General features: G+C 54.6%; 1 protein-coding gene and 1 pseudogene across 1 annotated transcript in view; one reads left to right on the forward strand and one right to left on the reverse strand.

Moving 5' to 3' along the window:
- The window catches only part of TTLL8 (tubulin tyrosine ligase like 8), a 58,511-nt gene that overhangs the window by 15,806 nt on the left and 20,958 nt on the right, over window positions 1-21,747 (forward strand). The window contains exons 9-13 of the mRNA XM_070370145.1: window positions 1,155-1,341; window positions 11,907-12,055; window positions 15,739-15,979; window positions 17,869-18,304; window positions 18,741-19,236. Of these exons, the coding sequence (XP_070226246.1) occupies window positions 1,155-1,341; window positions 11,907-12,055; window positions 15,739-15,979; window positions 17,869-18,304; window positions 18,741-19,236 (1,509 nt within the window). The remainder of the gene's footprint in view (window positions 1-1,154; window positions 1,342-11,906; window positions 12,056-15,738; window positions 15,980-17,868; window positions 18,305-18,740; window positions 19,237-21,747) is intronic.
- On the reverse strand, window positions 8,802-8,970 carry LOC102282206 (small ribosomal subunit protein uS14-like; annotated as a pseudogene).

A 21,747-nucleotide genomic window follows, 5' to 3' on the forward strand; every position in this document is an offset into this window, starting at 1 on the left:
TAGCACTGAATAACGTTCCCCAGTCTGGACGGACAGTTTGTTCCTTGAGTCATCTACTGATGACGTGGGCATCCAAGGGCATCTTGGTTGCTTCTGAGTCTTGGCAATTGGGATTAAAGCTGCATACAGAGTTTTGTGCAGCCCTACGTTTTCAACTCACTTGGTAAAGTCGTGTTCGGAACACGACTGCTGGATAACACGGCAAGAGTGTGTTTTTTTCGTTTGGTGAGAAACTAACCGCCAAACCGGGCTCCCAAGTGGCCGCGGCCCCGCTCTGCGCTCCCCCCTGAGCGACGCGAGCGCCTGTTGCCCCACGTGCTCACCAGCGACTGGCGCTGGCGCTGCTCGGCGTCGTGGCCGTTCCGATGGGTGTGTAGCGGCGCCTAAGTGCTTTAGTTTGCATTCCTCTGACAACACATGGTGATGAACGTCTTTTAATATACTTATTTATCACCTGTACGTATTCTTTGGTGAGAAATTTTTTCAGCTTCCCTCCATTTTTAAATTGGGGTATTTGTTTTTCACTGAGGACCAAGTGTGTGCTCAGAAGCAGAGGTTTTGTGGCAAGCTCATCAGAAGTGTGGTTTCTCTTCCATCAAGGGGCTGGGAGGCCAGGGGGAGGGGGAGGGGCAGAGAGGGGTGGGCACAGCGTAGTGGGAGGGCAGCTTCCAGAGGGGAAAGGTTACCTGCCCAGACCCAGGTGTGGCATCCAGGGTGACCACCCAGCGACATGGGACCCCTCACCATGAGTCCTTGAGGTGCAACCCGGTGGGGTGGCCTTTGCCAGTGGCACCCCCAGGGTGCCACTCCACGGGGTGGTGGCCCGGGCTCCCACGGTGGGTGGGCGGTATGGGCGGGCAGCGGCCCGGGCTCCACGGGGGCGGGTGGTGGTCCAGGTCCCACTGGGGCGGGTGGCAGTCCAGGTTCCACGGGGGTGGGTGGCTGCCCGGGCTCCATGGGGGCGGGCGGTGGTCCAGGTTCCACGGGGGTGGGCAGCGGCCCGGGCTCCCAACGGGGGCGGGTGGCAGGGGTGGGCGGCGGTCCTGGTTCCATGGGGGCAGGCGGTGGTCTAGGTCCCACAGGGATGGGCAGCAGCCCGGGCTCCACGGGGGCAGGAGGAGGTCGAGGCTCTCTGTGCCTTGCTTGGGTTTCAGTTCCTGAGGGTGCAGGACCGAGGCTCATGGGCCTGTCGGGGCAGTTCGTGGATGTCGCGTGCAAGGTGTGCAAAGCCTACCTGGGACGGCTGGAGCACGAGGACATCGACCTCACCGAGGACAGCGCCACGGACCTCACGGAGGACGAGTGGAATGACCTGACCCAGCAGTACTACTCGCTTGTCCAGTAAGACGCCCGTTGGCGGGCTCCGGGGTGATGTGAGGGTCACCCAGAGGGCTCCGGGCGGACTTCAGGGTGTCTGGCGAGGTCTGGCCCCTGGGACATCAGGGATGCTTTTCTGGGTGTTGGGGTGCGCAGGCCCCAGTGGACGGATAAAGTGACACCCGGGGAGCCTGTGGGCAGCGCCGCCTCCAGCACCTTCCACACCCTTCATGTTCTTGGCGTTGCTCACGCCTGCAGCAGCATGGGGGGCCTCTTCACGGCCAGGCTGCCTGCTGGGCTTGGGTGGTCAGGACTAGCCAGCCGTTGTTAGGCCCAGGCCTCCTGACTCCACGACTTCCAATTGCTGCATATACCCAGGGACCCGCTGCTCAGGGGCCCGAGCTGTTTTAACGGCCGACAGAGGGGAGCTGGGGCAGAGGCAGGCCAGCACCCTTGGGGAGCGGCTGTCGGCCAAGAGAACAAGGCAGGAAGGCCGCACCCTCGTTCTGGAGGGCCTGCCTGCAGCCCACACGTGCCATTCCAGGGCTATTTCTGCTGTTTTAGTCCTCCTTCCCTTCTTTTGGGTCAAGTGTTTTCTTTTTTTTCTGTGGGCTATAAATACAGCACAGGGCATGCCGTGTGCTAATGGTGTTTGTCCCGCTGGGTGAAAGTGTGCGAGGCCACGGCTCCTTCGATGCCCAGCACCCCCACCAGTGTTGCTGTGGAAGTGCACGTCCATGGGATCATGCACACGTGACTTCTGCTCAACACGAGACCTGTGAGATTTACCTGCCGGGTAGTTGGTGCCGAGTCCTGTCCTGTCCACTGACCGCAGGGTGCTCCCTCCCGCCGCGGAGTGGCAGTCGGATACCAGTTACCGCCAGGCTTAGACGGTTTCCAGACCGGTTCTGCAGCTCCACGAGCCAGCGGCAGTGCGTGTGCGCGCGCCCACCCCCACGACACGGACGTGCCGCGGCAGTGCGTGTGCGCGTGCCCACCCCCACGACACGGACGCGCCGCGGCACACTCTGTGGTCTCCCTCCTCGGTCGTCTCCTTGCGCCCTCAGTTTGCACTTCTCTGATGACTGGTGAACCCAGGTTCACGTGCTTGTTGGCCATTTGGATATCTTTTCTCGTGACGTGCTTATCCTAACCTTTTGATCGTTAAAGAGAAAGAAGTGAGTGCTCTGTTTATGAGGCTAATCTGTTGCCTTTGTTGGAGACGTGTACTGAGCGTGCCTTCCCCTAGTGCGTGACTTGTCTTTTTACCTCTCAATGGGATTTTCTGATGAGATCCAGTGTTAATTTTTCCCTATAATGGTAATAAGGCCTTTACAGTCCTGGTTAAGCAAACGGTGTCTACTCCACATCATGAAGATGCTCCTTTATGATTTCTTCTACATGCTTTGGTCTTCCCTGGTGGCTTAGATCGTAAAGAATCTGTCTGCAGTGCAGAAGACCCAGGTTTGATCCCTGAGTAGAGTGGATCCCCTGGAGAAGGGAATGGCTATCCACTCCATTATTCTTGCCTGGAGAATTCCATGCACGGAGGAGCCTGGCGGCTACAGTTCACGGGGTCGCAAAGACTTGGACACAACTGAGGGACTAACAGTCAGTTCAGTTCAGTCCTCAGTCGTGTCCGACTCTTTGTGACCCCATGGGCTGCAGCACGCCAGGCCTCCCTGTCCATCACCAACTCCCGGAGTTCACTCAAACTCATGTCCATTGAGTCGGTGATGCCATCCAACCATCTCATCCTCTGTCGTCCCCTTCTCCACCTGCCTTCAATCTTTCCCAGCATCAGGGTCTTTTCCAATGAGTCTGTTCTTCGCATCATGTGGCCAAAGTTTTGGAGCTTCGGCTTCAGCATCAGTCCTTCCAGTGAATATTCAGGACTGATTTCCTTTAGGATGGACTGCTTGGATCTCCTTGCAGTCCAAGGGACTCCCAAGAGTCTTCTCCAACACCACAGTTCAAAAGCATCAATTCTTTGGTGCTCAGCCTTCTTTATAGTCCAACTCTCACACCCATCATGACTACTGGAAAAACCATGGCTTTGACTAGATGGACCTTTGTTGGCAAAGTAATGTCTGTGCTTTTTAATATGCTGTCTAGGTTGGTCATAGCTTTCCTTCCAAGGAGCAAGCGTCTTTTAATTTCATGGCTGCAGTCACCATCTGCAGTGATTTTAGAGCCCAGAAAAATAAACTCTGTCACTGTTTCCACTGTTTCCCCATCTATTTGCCATGAAGTGATGGGACCAGATGCCATGATCTTTGTTTTCTGAATGTTGAGTTTCAAGCGAACTTTTTCACTTTCCTCTTTCACTTTCATCAAAAGGCTCTTTAGTTCTTTGCTTTCTGCCATAAGGGTGGTGTCATCTGCATATCTGAGGTTATTGATATTTCTCCCGGCAATCTTGATTCCAGTTTGTGCTTCTTCCAGCCCGGTGTTTCTCATGATGTACTCTGCGTATAAGTTAAATAAGCAGGTAATATACAGCCTTGACGTACTCCTTTCCCAATTTGGAACCAGTCTGTTGTTCCATGTCCAGTTCTAACTGTTGCTTCTTGACCTGCATACAGATTTCTCAGGAGGCAGGTGAGGTGGTCTGGTATTCCTATCTCTTGAAGAATTTTCCACAGTCTGTTGTGATCCACACAGTCAAAGGCTTTGGCATAGTCAACAATACATGCTTTATTGTTTTTCTTTTCACTTTTAGCTTTTGTGATTAATCTTAGTTTCTATGTGAGGTTCTTTTTTGTATAGAATAGGCATGACTTTTGCTGGAACTTGCTTTTGACCCTGCCTAGCCCCGGTCTGTTCTGGTGACTGTCTCATGCACACTTGAATACAACATGTATCTGCATTGCTAGGTGGCGTGTTCTTAAAAAATATCAGTGAAGTCAGCTTAGTTATTTAAACCTAAACTCTTGCCGATTATTTTACCTGCTTGTTCTCTAAGTTGCTGTGAAAGCTGAGTTAAACTATCTGATTGTATTTGAGATATTAATAGACATAAAGAGGATATTTCATAGTAAGGTGATTCCATCAAAGGAATCAACACAGTCTAGCCTGGAATGCAGTGAATACCGCGACAGAATACATAAAACAAATAACCACAGAATTAAAAAGAAAATGGAAATGAAACTAATTTTTGTATGTTGACTTTATATTCTGCTACTTTGCTGAATTTATTTATTAGCTGTTCAGTTTTGGAGAAAGTTTGAGAAGGACTGGTAGAAACTCTTCTTTAGACGTTCGGTTCGTTTCACCAGTGAAGCCGCTGTCTCTAGAGCGTTTTTCTGTTGGGAGGGCTTTTATTACTGATTCAACCCCTTTAGTGAGTATGTGTGCTTAGCCACTTCAGTCGTGTCCGATTCTTTGTGACCCCACAGACTGTAGCCCACCAGACTCCTCTGTCCATGGGATTCTCCAGGCAAGAATACTGGCGTGGGTGGCCATGGTCTTCTCCAGGGGATCCTCCTGACCCAGGGATCGAACCCACATCTCTTACGTCTCCCGCATTTGCAGGTGGGTTACTTACCACTGGGCTTCCCTGGTGGCTCAGCTGGTAAAGAATCCGCCTGCAATGCGGGAGACCTGGGTTTGATCCCTGGGTTGGGAAGATCCCCTGGAGGAGGGAAAGGCTCCCCACTCCAGTATTCTGGCCTGGAGAATTCCATGGACCGTATAGGGTCGAAAGGGGTCGGACACGAATGAGCAACTTCCACCTAATTTCCCACCAGCACCGCCTGGGAGGCCCTTAGTGGGATATGTCTTCATTTCCACGTGATTTCGTTTTGGCAGGTTCGGTGTTGCTCAGAATTTGTGTAATTCATCTAGGTTATCCAGTTTGTTCATGGACAACTGTCCGTGATACTCGCTTATAATCTTTTTTTATTTTTGTAAAATCAATAGGAATGTCCCCAGTATCATTTTTGACTTTAGTAATTTGAGTTTTCTCTGTTTTTCTCTTAGTCCTTCTAGCTAGAAGTTCATCCACTTTGTTGATCTAGCCAACTTTTGGGTTTATTCATTTTCTCTATGGTTTTTCTATTTTGGTTAATTCTTCTCTAGTCTTTATTATTTTCTTCCTTCTGCTAGCTTTGCGTTTAGTTTTTTTCTTTCTTTCTAGTTTCTTAAATTGTAAAATTAGATTATCGATTTGAGATTTTTCTCATTTTTTAATGTAAGTGTTAGTCGCTCAGTTGTGTCCGACTCTTTGTGACCCCATGGACTCTACCCCTCCAGGCTCCTCTGTCCATAGGAATCTCCAGGCAAGAGTACTGGAGTGGGTTGCCATTCCCTTCTCCATTTTAATGTAAGCCTTATAGCTATATGTTTTCCCGTTGGTACTATTTTTGCTGCACCTCTTAAGTTTTGGGCACCAGGGAAGCCCAAAACTAATCTACAGACTCGTTGTAACCCCAATCAAAATCCATGCAGGGCTTCGCCTGCCCCAGGGGGAAAGGATAGGAGGAGCTGACAAACTGAATCTGAAATTTATTTGGAAATACCCTGGTTGCTCAGTGGTAAGGGATCTCCCTGCCAATGCAGGAGACGGAGGTTCGATCCCTGGGTTGGGAAGATTCCCGTGGAGTAAGAAGTGGCAATGCACTCCAGCATTCTTGCCTGGAAAACCCCATGGACAGAGGAGCCTGGCGGGCTACAGTCCAGGGGATCACAGAGAGTCAGACACGACTGAGCAACTGAACAGCAACAGCAATAAACGATTCCCAAAAAAACAAAATTACTTTCATCAAGAAAAACAAATTTAAAGGATTATGCCCTGTATTTGAAGACCAGCTGTAAATCTACAACAAGTAAGACAGTGTGGTGTTGGGATGAGACAGGTGAATAGGCCGATGTAACTGGATAGTCCCAACACAGCCCCTCACACATCTGAGCGCTTATGTTCCAGGTGCCGCTGGGGTTCAGTGAGCAAGGGTCAGTCTCTCCTTTAAATGGTATCTGAGCAATTAATATCCTTATGAAAAGACAGAGTGCCTTGAATCCTGCCTCAAAATATACACAATTAATGTGAGGTGTGGCATGTAAAAGTTTAAAAGATTAACAAAACATTGGAGTATATCTTCATGACTGCAAAGGAAGGCAAAGATTTCTCAGATCAGATCAGATCAGTTCAGTCGCTCAGTCGTGTCCGACTCTTTGTGACCCCATGAATCACAGCACGCCAGGCCTCCCTGTCCATCACCAACTCCCGGAGTTCACTGAGACTCACATCCATCGAGTCAGTGATGCCATCCAGCCATCTCATCCTCTGTTGTCCCCTTCTCCTCTTGCCCCCAATCCCTCCCAGCATCAGAGTCTTTTCCAGTGAGTCAACTCTTCGCATGAGGTGGCCAGAGTACTGGAGTTTCAGCTTTAGCATCATTCCTTCCAAAGAAATCCCAGGGCTGATCTCCTTCAGAATGGACTGGTTGGATCTCCTTGCAGTCCAAGGGACTCTCAAGAGTCTTCTCCAACACCACAGTTCAAAAGCATCAATTCTTCGGCACTCAGCCTTCTTCACAATCCAACTCTCACATCCATACATGACCACAGGAAAAACCATAGCCTTGACTAGACGAACCTTTGTTGGCAAAGTAATGTTTCTGCTTTTGAATATGCTATCTAGGTTGGTCATATCTTTGCTTCCAAGGAGTAAGCGTCTTTTAATTTCATGGCTGCAGTCACCATCTGCAGTGATTTTGGAGCCCAGAAAAATAAAGTCTGACACTGTTTCCACTGTTTCCCCATCTATTTCCCATGAAGTGGTGGGACCGGATGCCATGATCTTCGTTTTCTGAATGTTGAGCTTTAAGCCAACTTTTTCACTCTCCACTTTCACTTTCATCAAGAGGCTTTTTAGTTCCTCTTCACTTTCTGCCATAAGGGTGGTGTCATCTGCATATCTGAGGTTATTGATATTTCTCCCGGCAATCTTGATTCCAGCTTGTGCTTCTTCTAGCCCAGCGTTTCTCATGAGGTACTCTGCATATCAGTTAAATGAGCAGGGTGACAATATACAGCCTTGACGAACTCCTTTTCCTATTTGGAACCAGTCTATTGTTCCATGTCCAGTTCTAACTGTTGCTTCCTGACCTGCATACAAATTTCTCAAGAGGCAGATCAGGTGGTCTGGTATTCCCATCTCTTTCAGAATTTTCCACAGTTGATTGTGATCCACACAGTCAAAGGCTTTGGCATAGTCAATAAAGCAGAAATAGATGCTTTTCTGGAACTCTCTTGCTTTTTCCATGATCCAGCGGATGTTGGCAATTTGATCTCTGGTTCCTCTGCCTTTTCTAAAACCAGCTTGAACATCAGGAAGTTCATGGTTCACATATTGCTGAAGCCTGGCTTGGAGAATTTTGAGCATTACTTTACTAGTGTGTGAGATGAGTGCAATTGTGCAGTAGTTTGAGCATTCTTTGGCATTGCGTTTCTTTGGGATTGGAATGAAAACTGAGCTTTTCCAGTCCTGTGGCCACTGCTGAGTTTTCCAAATTTGCTGGCATATTGAGAGCAGCACTTTCACAGCATCATCTTTCAGGATTTGAAATAGCTCAACTGGAATTCCATCACCTCCACTAGCTTTGTTCATAGTGATGCTTTCTAAGGCCCACTTGACTTCACATTCCAGGATGTCTGGCTCTAGGTGAGTGATCACGCCATCGTGATTATCTGGGTCGTGAAGATCTTTTTTGTACAGTTCTTCTGTGTATTCCTGCCATCTCTTCTTAATATCTTCTGCTTCTGTTAGGTCCATACCATTTCTGTCCTTTATTGAGCCCATCTTTGCATGAAATGTTCCTTTGGTATCTCTGATTTTCTTGAAGAGATCCCTAGTCTTTCCCATTCTGTTGTTTTCCTCTATTTCTTTGCATTGATTGCTGAAGAAGGCTTTCTTATCTCTTCTTGCTATTCTCCTGCCATTCGAGAAGGGAATGGCAAACCACTTCAGTATTCTTGCCTTGAGAACCCCATCAACAGTATGAAAAGGCAAAATGATAGGATACTGAAAGATTTCTCAAGTAGTTCACTAAAAGCACTAGCCATAATTTAAAAGTTGATAAATTGTACTTTATTGACATTAAGAACTCTGTTTATCAAAAAAGCACCACAAAGAGAATGAAGACAAGCCATAAACTTGAGGAACATATTTACAACACATATGTCCAACAGAGGTCTCAGATCTAGGATATAGAAGAAATGCTCATGCAGAGACATCGCTTTGCCAATAAAGGTCTGTCTAGTCAAGGCTATGGTTTTTCCAGTCGTCATGTATGGATGTGAGAGTTGGACCATCAAGAAGCTTGAGCCCCGAAGAATTGATGCTTTTGAACTGTGGTGCTGGAGAAGACTGTTTTTTTTGTTGTTGTTGTTGAGGTTTTGAGAACTTTTATTTTATATACAAAGAGCTAGTATTATTTCCGACTAAGGTTGATGTGCTGGATGAGCCATCTAAGGAAGTTCGGTTAGTCCAACTTAATGAAGCTGATGTCCTTCGCATACTGGCGGAAATACTGGTGGCACTATTGAGGCCGTATTTCCGGATCAGACCGTGCTGGTTTGAGCAGACCCGGCAAGAGCGAGAACCCTGGCCGAATTTTCTCGATGGCTCCAGTAGAGCTGCTGGTGACCCATGTTGCTTTCTCGGCTGCAATGAGCTAAAAGGTGGAGAAGACTCTTGAGAGTCCCTTGGACTGCAAGGAGATCCAACCAGTCCATTCTGAAGGAGATCAGCCCTGAATATTCATTGGAAAGACGGATGCTGAAGCTGAAGCTCCAATACTTTGGCCACCTGATGCGAAGAGCCGACTCACTGGAAAAGCCCCTGATGCTGGGAAGAACTGAGGGCAGGAGGGGAAGGGGTGACAGAGGATGAGACGGTTGGCTGAGCAGATAGTGAAGGACAGGCAGGTCTGGCACGCTGCAGTCCACGGGTCACAAATAGCTGGACACGACTGAGCGACTGAACAGCAACAACAGCAAAGAATACGCGTGAATCAATCAGAAAAACAGGCCCTCTGGACACGCCACAGAAAAAGACACCAAACTGCCAATCAGCACACAAAGAGACAGCGTGGCTGAATTCACGGTCAAGAGATGCCACTACGCACCAACCAGAATGGCTGAAAGCTCAGCCAAGATACGCGGTGGCTAGAGCCTTAATCCACTGTGGGATGGGGAGCAGAAGTCAGTGTAGCCTGTCTAGAAAAGCCGTGGGCATTTCTTATGCATTTAGGCGCCTACACGCCCTGTGACACAGCTCTGCCGTGCTTGGGCTTTTGTCTAAAGGGAAATGAAAACACATCTTTGGAGAGACTTTGTTCCTAATCTAGAAACCACCAGTTCAGTTCAGTTGCTCAGTCGTGTCCAACTCTCTGCGACCCCATGGACCTCAGCACGCCAGACTTCCCTGCCCCTCATCAACTCCTGGAGCTTGCTCAAACTCATGTCCATCAAGTCGGTGATGCCATCCAACCATCTCATCCTCTGTCGTCCCCTTCTCCACCTGCCTTCAATCTTTCCCAGCATCAGGGTCTTTTCCAATGAGTCACTTTTTCTCTTCAGGTAGCCAAAGTATTGAAGTTTCAGCTTCAGCATCAGTCCTTCCAACGAATATTCAGGACTGATTTCCTTTAGGATGGACTGGTTGCATCTCCTTGCAGTCCAAGGGACTCTCAAGAGTCTTCTCCAACACCACAGTTTAAAAGCATTAATCCTTCGGCACTCAGCTTTCCTTACAGTCCAACTCTCACATCCATCCTGACTACTGGAAAAACCATAGCTTTGACTAGATGGACCTTTGTTGGCAAAGTACTGTCTCTGCTTTTTAGTATGCCGTCTAGGAACCAACAGTGTAAGGAACTTGCTGCTGCTGCCTGCAACACCACATGTAGCTCTCACATCATGCTATTGAGCAAGGCAGCCCCTGGTATGAAGTTCAAGGCTGGGAGGCGTCCACACGGGAGGAGGCAGAGGGGTCTAGTACCCGTGGTCTCCAGGGCAACCTCTTGAGGGACTGGAAGTGATTGCATCTGGACCTGCATTGCCCCTCTGACCACCTGTGTGAGACAGGTCCGCTCTCCCTGCGGGCCTGCGCCCTTGGCCCGCAGTCCCAGGAGTAGCCAGAAGGGGGCAGCGGCGGCCCCCACACCCACTGCCCGCGCGCGGCACCTGCCGGACTGTGGAGCATGTTAGGGAACCAGGTGCGGTCAGCCTGCTCAGTCCTCCTTTCCTTCCATGTTGAGGTGACCACGTGGGGTCCACCCACGTGGTGTGTGTGTCATCAGGACCAGAAGGGCAGGTGCTGGGCCCTTATCATCGGCATCTGAGGGGACAGTGCTTGTTCTCTGCTGACTATGGGGTGTCGGCCTGGACAGGTTCCCACCATGGGCTGGACGCCCCATTCCTCGCACTCTCTGCCCTCGGGGGGAGGTGACAGTCTTCCTACTGTGATGCACAAACTCCCTCCTGCCCAGGGGCCACGGTGTGAGGCTGAGGCTCGGGGTGCTCCAGGGAGGGACCGTGGGGACCCTCCCGAGGAATGACCAGCCCTGCCTTCCTTCTGAGCCCATGTCGAGTCTGCACGCGTGTCACCAGCGTCTGCCGGGCCCCTGGGCGGCTCTGCCCCTGGCCAGCAGGGTGGGCTCTGGGGGACCTGCCTCGTTTGACCCAGCATCGGGTCTGGCCTCTGCTGCCGGACGGGAGGGCTCAGGACCACGTGGGACTCTCACCTGCTTCCACTGGGTCCGGTCTTCACCCTGGGGTGGGGAAGAGTCCACAGTCCCAAGCCACAGGCCAGGGCTGCCTTTCAGTGCGTCCTGTTAGAGCCAGGGAGGCGAGGCGCCGTCTGACCTGTCACCGCACCCCTAGCACCAGCGAGGCTCCTGCTTCCTCCTCCCCTGGCTCCTCGCTGTAGGGGCCTCTCCCGCACTATTGGGGAACTAATAGTTGCCCTCCTCTCCCCCGCAGGGTGGCTACGACACTGTGCACACACCTGTGTGTCCCAGAAAGTCTCTCCCCACACCAGGGCCGTCACGGGGGCGCTGCAGGAGGCCAGGGAGCCCAGCAGCCTTGGCTGCACTCCATCCTCGCTGGGCTGTGTTGCGGCCCGGGGGGTGGGTCCATGATGCAAGAGCTAACCTGACACAGACACTGTGCCGTCCGCCAGCCTCATCCCCTGTTGTGGTGTCTTCCTGAGCCGGCCCCATGGCTGCCGTGAGCTCGTGGCCACGAGCCAGTCTGACTGACAGTAAAGCCCACGGGACACTAAGCTGGACCCTGGACCCGCTGCCATGGGCAGCTCGGCTTCCCCATGCGGGCCTGCAAGGCCCACCTGATGTGGGGTCCCCAGCACAGGGACCGTGGCTTTCATCTCCCAGCACCTTGTCTGGGCCCAGGGACAGCGCCCGGGGGTGTCCCTGCAGTCTGATCCTCAAGTAGGGGGTCCCCACCTCCCCTCAGGCCACGTTCCCAGGAGGCCCTCGGGTGGGCAGGGGCACATTCCCTGCCCCACCCTTTCCTCGGGGCAGCCGCCTCAAGACCTCACGGGCTTTCTGGGTCTTGCTTTGTAGCGGCGAGGCCTTCATCCCCAGTTCCAGAAATCACTTTTCGCAGTGCCAGGCTCTGCTGAACAAAATCACCTCTGTAAACCCTCAGACCGAGATCGACGGGCTTCGGAACATCTGGATCATCAAGCCTGCGGCCAAGTCCCGCGGCCGAGGTGAGTCTCAGCCGGGCGCCTGCGTGGACAGCCAGCCTGGGGGTGGGGGCTGGGTGCTGAGCTTCCTGGGGGCACCGGACTCACGGGTCCTGGGGAGCAGGCGTCCCAAGAACCTGCTCATCACAGCTTCTGTTCTGTTTTGCCAAGTAATTAAGATTAATTAGAATGTTCCATTGCTGCTAGACTAGTGTCCAGCATCTGGGGGGCCTGGTCCTTGGGTGGTCGTGAAACCCCTGGAGGTGCCCGTCCTGCGCCCCTCGTGAGCCCTGTCCCTGGTGACCCCTGGCTCCAGCTTTTTACTTCTTCCTGTGTCACGGCTGTGACCGCGTCCTCTTCTTTATCCCTAATGGTAATGTGGGTTCTTCATTTAAAAATAGAGTTTGAGGGTGACTTTCTAATCTTACCAGCGCTCCCAAAGAACCTTCTTTCGGTTGCATTTTTTTTGTCTTCTGTGAGGGATCATTCCCCTGGGTGCTGACTTAAATGCTGAGCTTACTTATTCCCAAGCGTCCTTCTGCAGCTTGGAGATTCTCAGGCTGTGGAGAAGCCTTCACAGCACCGCCCTGCCTGCATCCTCTTCATGTCATGGGGTGTCCTCTCTCCTGCCGGGGTCCAGCCCCGGCTGATCCAGGGAATTCGAAGCGGGGACGGCGTCGGCGAGGATCAGGAAACAACTGCTTAATTAAACGTTAATTAAGGATATAAAGAGTAATAGAATAAGGATAGCTCAGTGAGGAAATTCAGTGGAGAAAAGAGGCTGAAATAAGGATAGCTCAGTGAGGAAATTCAGTGGAGAAAAGAGGCTGAATGATTCAGCCAGAAGGTGAGAGAAAGAACGACATGGGGAGACCAAGTGTCGGTGAACAAGGCCCGCACTTTATTTTCCAAAGTAGTTTTTATACCTTAAGTTATGCATAGAGGATAATGGGGGAAGGGGTAGAGTCTTGCAGCAAACCAGGCTTTCTTCCTGCAAACTTATCATATGCAAAAGTTTAGGTGATTTGCATCATCTTCTGGCCCGGAGGCCTTTTCCTCTAAAGGTGATTATTCTAAAGTCAGGCTCCAGCCTCCAAAAAGCGTTAGATAAAGTTGCATTCCTACAGAGCAAAGGTGTGGTGGGCTATAACAAGAAAAAGAATTAATTCAAGGGTCCCAGGTTACAAACATTAAAGCTACTATTTACACCAATTATATTAATCAATATATAATTATATTTTTATTATTTATTTTTATATTATTATTATTATATAATAATATATTATATATTATATTATATATTATTGTTTATTAATTAATTATATAATTAATCAATTATATAATATATAATCAATATAATACCTGCCAGGGACACAGCAGGTAAGGGATATGGAGACTTAGCAGCAAACATTGGCCCAACAAGTGAAAATCCCTTCACCAATACAATTTCTAATCAATCTTTTAACTGCTCAAAGGAATCTGTATTTAGACAGTTTAGAACATCTCATGCCTCTCACAGTTTGGAGGCTCTGAGCAATCACATGTGGCCGGAAAAACCTATTCAGGCAGGCTAGAGGACTTCCAAGGGAGTTTGTAGGTTGAAACACTGTCACACCCAGGAATTATTAACTGGAGCTGTAAGTTAATTCTTTTTTCAGAGAGAGGTAGTGGGGGACAGCCCCCCGTAAAGTCAGAGGTGTAGGTGAGAGCACAAAGCAGAAAGTAGGCAGACTCTGGTTTTGGGGGTAGATGCTCGAGAATTTCCAGGGAGACTCCTGAGGCTCGATCCCGCCTTTGCGTATGCCGAGCCTCCTTCCTCGTGACCTTTGCCGGGGCGGAGCTCGCTCCCCGCATCTCCCTTAAAAAAAGGCGTCACCTGATGTCTAGCTCCGTGGGTATCACGTTTTGTTTGCACCTTCTATTTGCCCCTCGGGTTATTTGAGGAGTTTTATCATTGTTGTAAATTCATTAGCAGTTACTTCTTATGTGATTTTTAAAAATCTTTATTGATAATAATGTGCGACATTCCTACATTCAGTCCTGAACATCTCCCATCCTGAAGCCTTCTCTTTCTTGGGCTTCCGCCTGCTCTCAGCCTGCACCCACGGGCTGGGGCAGAGCCGCCCCCTCCCCACCCCCACCCCCCCGCCCCCCCGCCCCCCCAGCTTTCCTGAGCCCAGACTTTCCTCGCACTGGCCACGCTGCCCCCTTGGGAATGCGCCACAGACTGCTCAGACCCTGCTGGTCGGAACCGAATGCACCCTGTTCTGCCTGGTCACTGGCTGTGCCCCAGCCCCTTCCCCTACCCTAGTGCCCCCTCGACCCCTGCCCTGCCCCACAGCCCTGCGCCCCACACCCTATCTCCCAGCCTGGTGCCCCCATCCTGGTGCCTCCACCCAAGTACCGCCACCCCCGACCCCTGTTCCAGTGCCCCCACTCCTGACCCCACCCTTGACCCCCACTCTGATGCCCCTGATCCCTGACCCCTATACCTGACCCATGACCCTGACCCCACCCCTGACCCCCACCCCGATGCTCCCGCTCCCTGACCCTACCCCTGACCCCCACCCCGATGCCTCTGCTCTCTGACCCTACCCCTGACCCCCAACTCCACCCCTGACCCCCACCTGATCCCCACTCCAATGCCCCCGCTCCCTGACCCTACCCCTGACCCCTGACCCCCACCCCGATGCCCCCGCTCCCTGACCCTACCCCTGACCCCCACCCCGATGCCACTCCCTGACCCCTGACCCTGACCCCACCCCTGACCCCCACCCCGATGCCTCTTCTCCCTGACCCTACCCCTGACCCCCAACCTCACCCCTGACCCCCACCCCGATGCCCCCGCTCCCTGACCCCTGACCCCCACCCCTGACCCTCACCCTGTGCCCCTTCTCTTCTTGGTTCAAGACAATGTCAGGGATCTGCAGCTTCGTGCTAGACTCTGGTTTCAGGATGGCAAGGTTTCAACCTGCCGTCACAGAAGAGCCAGGTCTCTGTTCTGTGAGGAAAGCTCCCTCGTGTCCTTTGCCCCTGGCCTTGCAGGGGGCATCCCCCACCCACCCCAAGAGCCAGACTGTGTCCACATCGTGGCAGCTGCCTCACGGCCAGTCACGTCTCCTCACGCTTGTCCATCACAGGTGGTAGGGAGGATGGTGGGGACTTTGCCTCGTGACGCGGTTCAGGCTTCAGGGGTGTCCCAGCAAGGAAGGCGAGGGCTCCGGCCCTGTCGGCGACATTAAACGCTGCAGCCCAGGGACACCAACCCCCGCCTCCCCCGCTGCCCCGTCTGTCCGGTCACCCTGGGTGTGAGCCTCCTGGGCCCTCGGAGCCCCTGGAACAGCCCAGAGCTGCCTGCTGGTTTCCCTGAGGCCACAGGCCGTCCGCCCCCCGGTCCCCACTCCCCCCGCCCCGGCCCCCGCCCCACCCCCCACCCCGTCGCCGTGCTCCCCCCCACCCCCCCACCCCAGCTCCGCCAACTCGGTCCAGGGCTCAGCTGGCTGCTGCCTCCTCACGGGGCCTCTGTCCACACCCCTGCCCTCCCTGTCCTCACGTCCTCTCTGAAGCCCCGGGCTGGCCTCGCTGTGGGGAATAAGGGGGTTGCCCTGGCTGCGGCCTTGACCGCGAGGGCAGAGCCCCTGCGCTGTGCCCCTGGGGGTCCACGGGCAGCACGCTGGGGCTCGGGGCTGAGCGGCGGCCTCTTGCAGACATAGTGTGCATGAACCACGTGGAGGAGATCCTGGAACTGGTGGCTGCAGACCAGCCGCCCGCCAAGGACAAGTGGGTGGTGCAGAAGTACATCGAGACGCCGCTGCTCATCTATGACACCAAATTCGACATCCGGCAGTGGTTCCTGGTCACTGACTGGAACCCGCTGACCATCTGGTTCTACAAGGAGAGCTATCTGCGCTTCTCAACACAGCGCTTCTCCCTGGACAAACTGGACAGGTCGGTGGGGTCAGCTTGGCACTCTTCAGGGCGAGTTCCCACCAACACTGGATTGCCTGGCTGGTCTCATGTGTCCAGTGGGGCACTGGGTCCTGGCTGGGGCCAGGGAGGTTCTGCAACCTCCCTCTGCAAGGGGCGGGCTCTGGCCCCCTGCCCATCAAGGCCAGGGCCCTGCATCCCCAAGGGGCATGTATGTTCTCCAGGAAATCCTAAAAGCACCGTCTGCCACGTGCTCAGGGGCACTGGCTGGCATAGAGCCGCCCTCTGTGGTGGCTGCCACTGCCCGTGGGGGAAGCTGAGGGGCCAACCGTGGTCTTGCACTGACCCACGGGGGCCGCGCTCGGGGTGCAGCCCTGCCTTCTGCACTGCCCGTGCGCTCAGTCCACTCAGCATGTGGGGAAGGACAGGAAGGGCTCCTCTGGGAGTCCCCTGGGGGCCAGCCCACCAAATTCTGCAGTAGCCCCTGCAGGGCCTTCTCTTTGTGAGTCCCCAAAGCCCTGGGTTGGGGGTCCTGCAGGTCGGGGAGTTGCTAGAGCGTCCCCAGGAGAGGCCAGGGTGGTGCAAGGGGCACGGTGTGTCGAGGTGGTGGGGTGCCAGGCAGGGGCTCAGACCTCCAGAAATGGGTGCTCCCCGGTGGGTGAACCTGCCGCCCACCAGGGCCCCAGAGTAGGCAGGCTATGAGTGCAGTGAGGATAAGGGAGGCCACCAGCGAAGTCCCGGGAACGTGCCATTCTCCTGGACAGGTCGGTGGGGCCACCTCGCTGTCTGAATGGAGGGCCAATGGGGTTCTGCTTTGTGGTCGCACTCGGGGCGCCCAGGCTGCACAGGCGTCTTGGTGGGGGATACGGGGGAGTCCATCGGAATCGTGAAGGCCGAAGGTTGCTTAACGGAGACCTTGCGGGACAGGGTTCCCTGTGCTCAGGCTGGAGCTGTGAGTACACCTGGAGTCGCCTGGCAGGAGCAGGCTGCTGGGACAATTCCCGGCCGGCAGCTCAAGGAGCACATGGCCCACCAGGCCAGGAGGACCCGGAGGAGGATTCAGGATTCTGGGGGACTGGGCAGTGAGAGGTCCCCAGGGCCCCTTCCAGCCTGCCAGGCCCTGCCAGCTGTGGGCTGTGTACCCGGCAGGCCTCCACTGTCTCTGAACTGTTTCTGCATCTGGGAACAAAACCCTCACCCAGGCTGACAGAGCCCCTGACATTGTTTTGAACTGTGTCCGCTCCAGCAGCACGTCTTCAGGGTTCGGGGGCCCACCCTGTTTCTTGTCTTGGGGTCACAGGCGGGGCCCCACACCAGAACCAAGTGGCAAAGGACACGCTAAATGAAAATGACTGACAGGGCACGTATTTTACGGTCTCCTATAGATGCTGTTCAACTTGTCTTATTTAGAACAAGGCCAGGGTATACATGAATTCGCTAAAATTTTCGATTAGTGAATCTCTCTCTTGGGGGCACCAGCCCTCCCCCAGCGGCAGGAGGGGAAACAGCTCCTAGGGTGGGACTTGCCGGCGGCCCCTGTTGGTGGCCCGGGGCTGGTTGGCTTCTACGCAGACCTCCCCTCCCCCAACGGGGCCCCCCAGGTTGAACAGGAGGAGAGGGGACCCCTTAGGGACCCACCTGAAGCCGCCCTAGGCTAGTGGGCAGTGTCTGTGGGAAGGGCTGGGGTGGCGTCTCGGGTGGGGCCTCGGGCGGGGTCGGGGCGGGGCCTCGGGGCGGGGCCCTGAGCGGGGCCTCTTCGTTTCGGGCGGGGTCGGGGTCAGGGCGGGGCCTCGGGTCTTGGGTGGAGTCAGGGGTGGGGCCTCGGGTCTGGGGCGGGGCCTCCGCGTCTCTGCCCTCGGGAAGGAGAGGGGACTGAGCAGCTGACACCTGACCCCAGCCTTGCCCCGCAGCGCCATCCACCTGTGCAACAACTCCATCCAGAAGCACCTGAAGAACGACAAGGACCGCAGCCCCCTGCTGCCCTGTCACAACATGTGGACCAGCACCCGATTCCAGGAGTACCTGCAGAAGAGGGGCCGCGGGGCCGTGTGGAGCAGCGTCATCTACCCGTCCATGAAGAGGGCCATCACCAACACCATGAAGGTGGCCCAGGACCACGTGGAGCCACGCAAGAACAGCTTTGAGCTGTACGGCGCCGACTTCATCCTCGGGCGCGACTTCAGGCCCTGGCTGATCGAGATCAACTCCAGCCCCACCATGCACGCGTCCACGCCCGTCACAGCACAGCTGTGCGCGCAGGTGCAAGAGGACACCATCAAGGTGGTGGTGGACCGCAAGGCCGACCGAAACTGCGACATCGGCAACTTCGAGCTGCTATGGAAACAGGTGTTGGGGGTGGGGCGTCTCTCTCCCGCTGGCCACCTCGGGGTAGTCTCTCCGCTCATCCCGGGGGTCTCACGCGGCCCAGCTGGCCTTTGCCGTTCTTGCAACCTCTCCTCTGCAGGCACCTCCTCCTCTGTGATACCAGGCAGGACCAGGGTCCCTCTAGGCCATTCCTCTTCTCTCCTGCAGTGTCCTCCCTCCTCCTGGGGTGAAGATCCAGCCTTCCTTCATGGGTCTTTACAGGGGGCTACTCCCCTGGGGAGCCCTCCTGCAGGCAGGGCAGCAAGACCCTGCGACCTGGCCTCCCTGGGGTGGGGGGACCCAGGGTTAGGGTTAGAGTTAGGGAAGTGTGGCTGGGGCTTCTCCCTGAGGCCTCAGACCTGACCGAAGACTGGGAAAGGGCCTGCCAGTCCCCCTGACCTCGCCCTCCTGTCCCCAGCCTGCAGTGGAGCTGCCCACGTCCCAGGGCTCCGACTTGCTCGTGGAAGGCGTGGGCATGAGGAAAGCCAGGAAACAGATGCCAGCGATCCCCAGCGTTGACGTTGTGCCTCCGCTCTCGGACATCCATCCGCTGAAGCAGAGGTGCCCCTCGGCCATGCTAGACCTGGGCGGGGGACCCCCACTCATGGCTCTGCACCAGGACTTGACACTGAAAGATGGACAGGTGCTTCCTTGCTCCTTGCCTGTGCACTTACACAGGCTGGTGGAGAGGAGCGCTAAAGCCAAGAGTGGCCACAGGGAGTCCGGCGGGAAGATCGAACTCCCCTCCTGCACCTCTCAGCACCCAGACTATAAGGCTCCCCGCCCCACTCTCGCCAAGGCCGAATCCGACAGACGCTCGGATCCAAACTCATTACATGTGCGCCCACTGCCATCCGTGCTTCCAAGTGTGAAGACAGTGGAGGGTGCTCCGTTTCAGCCACCCAGGCCACCAGGTAACGGCGTGGAGCTTGCGCCTGTGCGAGCCTGGGGTGCGTATCTTCCAGGACAGGGCAGGGCCTCTGGTCTGGGCACTGGCCTCAGCTCGGAGCACCTGGGCCTGGTCAGGTTGTCGGGAGAATGGGGTCCTACTGCAGCGGTTCTGGGGCCCCCTGAGCACCAGGTGCCCCTGCACAGGACCAGCTGGGCGACAGCCTTCGCCCCTCTCCCTGGGGGATGTGGTGCCAGTGAGGGGCTGCGTTGGACATTTGAATAACACCGCGTGCTGGGGGCGGGTGGTGGCCAGCACAGGGCCCTGTGCTATTTTCTGAGGCTTCTGATGGAACAGACCACGTGTGACCCAGGAGCCTGGCCTGGGGGTGGGCTTCGAGCACAGGCAGACAGGTGTGGGCAGCCCCTGGTCTCTAGGGGTGGCCTGTCTGTGCAGCCCAGGGCTGTTCCAGCGGTCCTGGCACCCACGTGTGGTCGAGAGCGTAACTCCATCCAGGGCCATGGCCCCAGCTGCTCTGCCCCAGGTGTAACCCCTCCACGGACTCACCAGGACACTTGCACCTGCTGTGTTCCCGCCACCCAGCTGGGCTCTCAGTGCGTCTGTCTCCCTCTCCCTGGCACTAACAGCCTCTCGGCCGTCTGTCTATCTCCCTGCAGATCATAAGCTCCCAGGGGCTGCATTTTTGCTGCACCCCTGCACCCGGGCTGTGCCGGACACCTCGCAGATGCTCAGTACATGCGTGAATCGTGCCCTAGAATTGCCAGCTCCAGGCACGAGGAGCCAGTGCTTTCAGAGCTGGCAGGGCCCTCGGAGGCCACGTCCAGTTTCACCCGCTTTCCTCACTCCGTGTCCAGTCTGTCGCCGAGGCCTGTCAGCCCTGCCACTTGGCAACTCACCTCTCCATGAGGGCAGTTCCCACTTGTTTCCTGTAATACACTGTGCTTCCTCCAGGCATCTTCCTAGGAGTGAGTGGCAAGTAGACACACACACCTTCAGCCTAAAAAGCAGTATTAGCTGCTGTAGCAAAGTCCCTCCAACTTGGTGGCTCAGACCACGTTTTTTCGGAAGACCAGAGGTCCAACTCCGAGGGCTTGGCAGGGCCGGGCTCCCGGAGCCTGGAGGGCCTCCTGCGTCCTGCAGCTTCTGGCGGCCACTGGCAGCCCTTGCTCCTTGGCTTGCGGACGCATCACGCCGCCCTCTGCCCTGCTTCACACCGTGCTCTTTCTGTGTGTCGTTCTGGCCAGAGTTCCCGCTCTTTTAAAAGGACAGCACTTGTTGGATTGGGTGTCACCCTCCTCTGATGTGACCTCATTTTACCTTGATTACATCTTCCACTAAGTCAATTCCAAGAGTCCAGGTGGACATGAACTTGGGGGGCGCGTACACTGGGCACTGAAAGCGTGGCGGGAGGGACTGCGCGCTGACCACGCCGTGCTGGGCCTCGGCTGCCTTTGCAGCCAACGCTTGGTGCTGACGGGGGTCTTGTTTGCCTCTGGAGGAGGTGATGGTGTGCGTTTGCTTTCTCCTGTTTACTAATGAAATGGCTTGTTTTCAGACACACACCGGCCATCTAGGTCTCCTGTCCTGAAAAGCGGGTCTTGGTCTGATCGTCGTGAGGATCGCAGATCTTTCTTGCTGGTGTGCAGGGGTGACAAGCATCTACTCTTGGATCCTCCTCCTTTTTGAGTTGATTTGTGTGGCAAACGCTGTCTCCCACTTTGTGACTTTTCACTCCTTGATGGTAACTTTGGATACAAAGCCACGGTGTTGCTGTACTTCAGTTGCTTAGTCGTGTCCAGTTCTTTGTGATCCCGTGGACTGCAGTCTGCCGGGCTCCTCTGTCCGTGGAATTGTCCCAGGCAAGAATACTGCAGTGGGTAGCCATTCCTCCTCCAGGAGGTCTTCCCGACCCAGGGATCAAACTTGAATCTCCTGCATTGGCAAGCTGTTTCTTTACCACTGAGCCACCACGGAAGCAAAAGTCACCTTAATTTTTAATAAACTCCAGTTGGTCAAGCTTTTCCTCCAGTTGGTGATTTTTGCGGCTTGTCTCCTTACCCTGAGGCCGTGAAGACCTCCTCTTCTGGAAGCGCTGCCGTGGCGGGCGCATACATTCCAGTCTTGAAAGCTCGGCTGACTTGGCAGGTGGTGAGAGAGGGAGAGCCCAGCGCCCCCCCTGCCCCCCCACCCCCCACCCCCCACCCCTCCACTCCCCCCCGCCCCGCTCCCCCCGCTCACTGCAGGCTCTTCTGGGCTTTTGGTCGGCTCCACTGGTTGGTCTGTCTGCCCTGGGCTAATGCCACAAGGTCGTCATAACTGTTCCTTTGCCGAAGGTCTTCATGCTGGTCAGACAAGTCCTATAACCTTGCTTTCCTTCCTTGAAAATGCCTGGGCTGTTCTGACGCCCTAGGCTTCCATTCAAGTTACAGGATTAGGTTGTCAAGATCTACCAACATAATTTTTGTAGTTAAAATTTTTTAAATGTTTATTGATATTAAAGCCATCAGTTTGGTGA

Source organism: Bos mutus, chromosome 5 (assembly GCF_027580195.1).
Source record: "Bos mutus isolate GX-2022 chromosome 5, NWIPB_WYAK_1.1, whole genome shotgun sequence".
NCBI lineage: Eukaryota > Metazoa > Chordata > Mammalia > Artiodactyla > Bovidae > Bos > Bos mutus.